The sequence below is a fragment of the Contarinia nasturtii genome, unplaced genomic scaffold (genome assembly GCF_009176525.2).
Source record: "Contarinia nasturtii isolate CC-2019 unplaced genomic scaffold, AAFC_CNas_1.1 Cnas_scaffold_414, whole genome shotgun sequence".
Lineage (NCBI taxonomy): Eukaryota > Metazoa > Arthropoda > Insecta > Diptera > Cecidomyiidae > Contarinia > Contarinia nasturtii.
The window spans coordinates 4,148,696-4,154,039 of record NW_022197768.1 but is presented as its reverse complement, the minus strand read 5'-3'; the positions used below and the strand labels follow the sequence as shown (position 1 = coordinate 4,154,039).

Below are 5,344 nucleotides of genomic sequence, written 5' to 3'. Positions count from 1 at the left end.
AGCACCATTACAATCAAATGACAATGCAGAATTACCCGCTGATCATTGAAAAATAATAAGATTCTCTACAACGCCCCACAAATGAGCGATAACGAAAAGTAAAAGAAAAAAGTATTGCATATTTATCGCTATACGGATGGCTGCAAATATGTTGACAACGCAGCATAAACAGTAGAAATTTGAAAATTGATTACAACATGGTATTATTTAAATTAAAGCGGTTTAAGTAATAATTCGCATTTCGATAAGAAATCAGTGCGAAATGTACAGCACCCCACTTCGGTATTGTGAATGTATTGATGTTATCCATAAATAACTTCTGACCACTCACTGACTCAATGTTCGAAAAATTTCATCACATCGAACATTTGAAAAAAGTGTCTGGTGATCGCACGAAATTTCTCCTTATTTGAAAACTAAATTACATTGCATTGCACTAACCAAATATTCAACACACATTTTAACGAATGATAACATTATTAAATCATACAATGTTGTTTTTTTTTATTTTTTATTTCACAGCAGTGGCCCAAGAAAGCTTCAAATGTCCAGATGATTTTGGCTTTTACCCACATGAAAATTCATGTGATAAATATTGGAAATGTGATAATAATGTAGCTGAATTGAAAACATGCGGAAATGGTCTTGCTTTCGATGCATCTGATTCGAAATTCTTAACAGAAAACTGTGATTATTTGCACAACGTTGATTGCGGCGATCGTACCCAACTTGGTAATTAATTAGCTATCTTTATCGCTGTACATCGAACGTAATTGAACAAACAAATTTAATGAGACGCTTGCATACATAATAAGAAAGTGGGATAGAGATAGAGATAGAGAGAGAGACGTAACCACATTCGCATTGGTGTCTCGCATTCAATGCACGCACTCGAACATTCACGGTGTAAACGCTTCGTTGGATTCATCTATTTTGGTATTTGCCATCAAAATCGATTGCATTTTACCGTTTAAATTATTTTTTTCGTTCGATAATGTGCTTCGATGAATTTTTTTTTTCACACTCAATTTATTCATCTGTCACCGTTTTACGAAAAATGCGTCAAACTTCGTGTGTGTACAATGTTCAGTTTTAGGTATTCATTTGGCACGTTCGTTCACTTGGTAAACAACTAGTATTATATTATATTTGATAGTATTACGCTAATACAAACGGTTCAAGTAATGGACACTGACATTTCCATTTGACGTTCGACAAATTTACTATTTTACAGTTTACATTCTCGGCTTCAACTTAAACCATAAACATGTACGGAATTGAAATGCATTTCCATTCAATTGATTACGTAATTCTCTCTCTACATTTTGTCTGCAAATACAGTAAACAAGAGATGGAAAAAAAAGAAGAAATAGAGTAAGATGCAAAGAGTGAAGAGTACACAGAGAAATGAAGTAATGATAAAAAAACCGATGCACTCAATGCCCATACACACTTGTTGAATTGAGCAAGATTTCTAAACCTTTGAAAAATTTGACGTATTTTTGATGATTCAAAGCGTTGTCGATTGTCGTTCATTGCTTTGTTCTTGTTTCTCTATTTCATTTTCGTTTTTATCTTTACGGACGATGAAAAGTTCGAATTATTTGATTTCATTTCTTTTATATGTCTTTACAACGTCTTTACAACGTCCATATGTGATTTATGGAGTCGGCTATCTTAAAACCACACGTTTTTCGTTTATTCTTTATGTCATCAGACAACTGACTGAATCATAATCACACGATGAATGGAGAGATTTCATGGTCGAAATTATGTGGAAACAGCCAAATTTTGACACCAATTTGGCCATACATTGATGCAAGTTTTTATTTTCAACGAAAATTGGGAAAGTGTCGTCTGTTAGAACTTCATTTTTTGTTTTCGACGATTCAACAGCCAATTTAATGTCTGATAGTTTGGGGTTGATCTCTGATTGAAGTAAAAACCTTTTCCCCCGCAAATTTTCAAAAAAATTTGAAATTACCCATTTCTGTTTTACTAATTTCCAACAATGTTTTCCATGTATATTGAGAAATTTATTCTTATTGTTCGATTTCATCATTACCTCAAGCATTTCATCGTTCAAATGAATTCATTTCTTTTATATCTCTTTTTGCGATTTATAGAACCAGCTATTTCAACAACACACTGTTCCCGCTTGTATGGTATCTTTGCCGATGAAAATAAATGCGATGTTTTTTGGAATTGCTGGAATGGCGAAGCAAGCCGTTATCAATGTTCACCTGGATTAGCTTATGATCGTGAAGCACGTGTCTGTATGTGGGCCGACCAAGTTCCAGAATGTAAAAACGAAGGTAAACCCAAACGATTTTTGCTTTATATTTGGTCTTCGTAATTCTGTTGCCACTAAATAAATGAATCGTATGCCTTGTATAAATTAATCGGTGCGCTAAACAAAGTATCACGTTTTGAATGAAAACTTGCAGAAGTCGCCAATGGATTCAATTGCCCAGCACCCGGTGAAGTTTCAAATGCTGGTTCATTCTCACGTCATGCTCACCCAGAAGATTGCCGTAAATACTACATCTGTCTGGAAGGTGTTGCCCGTGAATATGGTTGTCCAATCGGAACAGTATTCAAAATTGGTGACAGCGATGGCACTGGAAACTGTGAAGACCCAGAAGATGTTCCCGGATGGTAAGTGATCACATAATTATCACTGTTTATTTTTTGTTTGTTTCGTTTGCTTTTTTTCGTTGCACTCCATTTTAGCTTTCTCTGTGTTGCTTGATTCGCTTTTTTTTATTAATTTGCCAATCGTGCTTAGTAGGTTTTTATTTCGATGTATTCCACAGAGATTACGTGCTTATATTTGAAATTTTTCGTTCATGTAACAAATGCTTGCAACTGTGCACCTTGGTGAAACTGTACATGATTTAAAAGAAATTAATTTATAAATAACAATCTAATCACATTCATTTACAACCAATTAACAACAATTATCTCCCAAACTTTGTGCTAATACATATTTATCTTTCAATCTTTGCAAACATAAGACATTTTCCATTCGAACACACACACACACACACACACACCTATCAAAATAAAATAATATAAAAAACCATCAACATAGAAAAACACATATATCGTACCAATGACCATAAAAAAATGACATGAAATTGCTGAAATTTTCTGTAAAAAACAAACAAACATCTATTTACATTACAGCGAAGACTACTACGGAGACTTGGATTTGAAGAGCATTCGTAAGAGTGAATTGTTAGCTGGTATTGCAAGTACATCAAACAAAGCACCGTCCAAACCACGTCCATCTGCCGAAAAGGAAGCGTAAATTAAGGACAAATCTTGGCTTCCCTTTTCTATTTAGTTAAAACTATTACCTTATAATCTGAGTCTCGAAAATAATTTATAAATATATTATTTGACAATAAAATGACAACAAAAACAAGAACATCACACAAACAAAAAACAACACCAACACCAACAATCAACCGAAATTTATGACAATATGAAAAAAGAAATGAAGGCTACATTGTCGAAAAATTCGAATGTGGAATCACACATTCAATTTGCAATATCCAACAAATAAAAATGGAAATAAACATTGATTGTCTTATTGTTTCATTTGAGAAATCCCTGCATTTGCTTACTTTCGCATGAATATCTTCCAATGTTCAATTCTTAACATCATTCTTGTTCCAAAGCAATCGGACATTTCGAAACGCAACCATTGTCATAAAATATGAACATTTTTGTCCAATGCATAAGATGACCAAAATGGCAATCAATTTTAACTTCTCATTTTTATTGAAAACATTTATGCGAGACTGTTAATGTATAAGAAAACGTGACATCATTTAATGACACAAAGAATTCAAGAGAAATAATAGTCCACCGTCATCAATTAATAAAAAAAAAACAAAATCAAAACAATCATTTTTGTGAATGTATATAAAATCACATGTTTTCTTTTCAATTAGTAGCAAAAATAGTTTCATCGTTATTAATATGCGATAGGCATCTGTTCTACACACAAGTTCTTAAAACAGAACCATTCAAATACATCTAGAAAAAGAAACAAAAAACTAACCATAATGCCTATTTTATTAGAAAAAGAAGAGAATAAAAAGTCAAAATAAAACAATCAAATATCGATAGCTTTTGTGTATTTTCACTCAAACTGATACTGAAATCAGCCAACTTTTTTTCTATTACACCCAAAATAGCACAAGAAATTTCTTTTTATTTGCAACAAGTAACCACTAACACATTAAAGGTGTACCAAAGTAGTGGCCAAATTATGATCCAGACCAGATAACTGTAGTTATGTGCCTAATCGTTTCTCAAAATATTCACTTAATATGGCACATAAAATCGAACGGTTCTGGATTTGTAAGGGGAATCAGGAACAAACTGTCTTTACGAATGATTTAATCACTGCACTTTTGTGATGGCACACATTTCTTTCACACTATAATAGAGAGATATTAACTTCTTCGAAATGTTTATTTCACTTCATAATTTAGCCGAAATTTTTTGCAACTATCGACAGCAAACAATATTAGCAACAAATATCTCTACTCATTACCTTTTTTTCTTTCTCTCTTTTTTCACACATTTTCGATTTTTAAAAACAAAAACATCATACCATTTTCTAAACACATACAGTGAAGAGTATTACGGTAAAGTCGACTTGAAAGCACTCAAGAAAGCGGGCTACTGAGATTGAGATGTGCAACAGTTAAATATTTGATGAACACCACAATTTCACTGTTCAGCGGGATTTCGAAAATGGAAACATTAGAGTGAATAAAAATCTTTTCTTTTTTTTTTATCAAATCAAATAAAACGAAAATCGAAATTAAATTTTAAGAAATACACGATAAAAGAAATATAACGAAGAAAACACACGATAACATATCAAATCTTATTGCGAAGAACATCAACTAAAGACTGACAGGGATATGCAAATCGAAGCGATTTATGCAACAAAAACGAAATATTTACATCGAATACATCTATTCAATCGACGAAAACGTTTATTTATTCCGCTAAATTGAATGTATTAAATAATTTTTAATATTAAAATATTTTATGTTTTCCCTTTTGTTTTTGTTATTCAAATCTATGTTTTTATTATACGTATGGAATTTAATTTCAAAATATGGACAATTGACTCATTTTCACAAATAAGTTTTTGGAGATAGTGAATAAATGAAAAGACAACCTCAAAATCTATTCGAATCATTTTACACCATTTTTCTTAGATAAATCAAAACGGACGCAATAATTCTTTTGAAGGAATTTATTGATAAATTTTGAATGATTTCGGTAAGTATACTTCTTTACCAACGAAACGATG

At 32.0% G+C, this 5,344-nt stretch overlaps 1 protein-coding gene across 3 annotated transcripts in view; it reads left to right on the top strand.

Moving 5' to 3' along the window:
* Positions 1-5,106, top strand: part of LOC116338529 (protein obstructor-E-like) — a 20,253-nt gene extending 15,147 nt beyond the window's left edge. The window contains exons 3-7 of one of the 3 annotated variants that reach the window (XR_004200902.1): positions 523-732; positions 2,127-2,315; positions 2,448-2,658; positions 4,651-4,787; positions 4,856-5,106. Coding sequence is in view for 2 of the 3 variants with exons in the window: in XM_031763861.1 (XP_031619721.1) it covers positions 523-732; positions 2,127-2,315; positions 2,448-2,658; positions 3,190-3,313 (734 nt within the window). In the remaining variant the exon portion in view is untranslated. Of the gene's footprint in view, positions 1-522; positions 733-2,126; positions 2,316-2,447; positions 2,659-3,189; positions 3,902-4,650 lie in introns of those variants that run through there. The other 2 variants (XM_031763862.1, XM_031763861.1) reach the window with 2 other exon arrangements.
* The last annotated feature ends 238 nt before the right edge of the window (positions 5,107-5,344 follow it).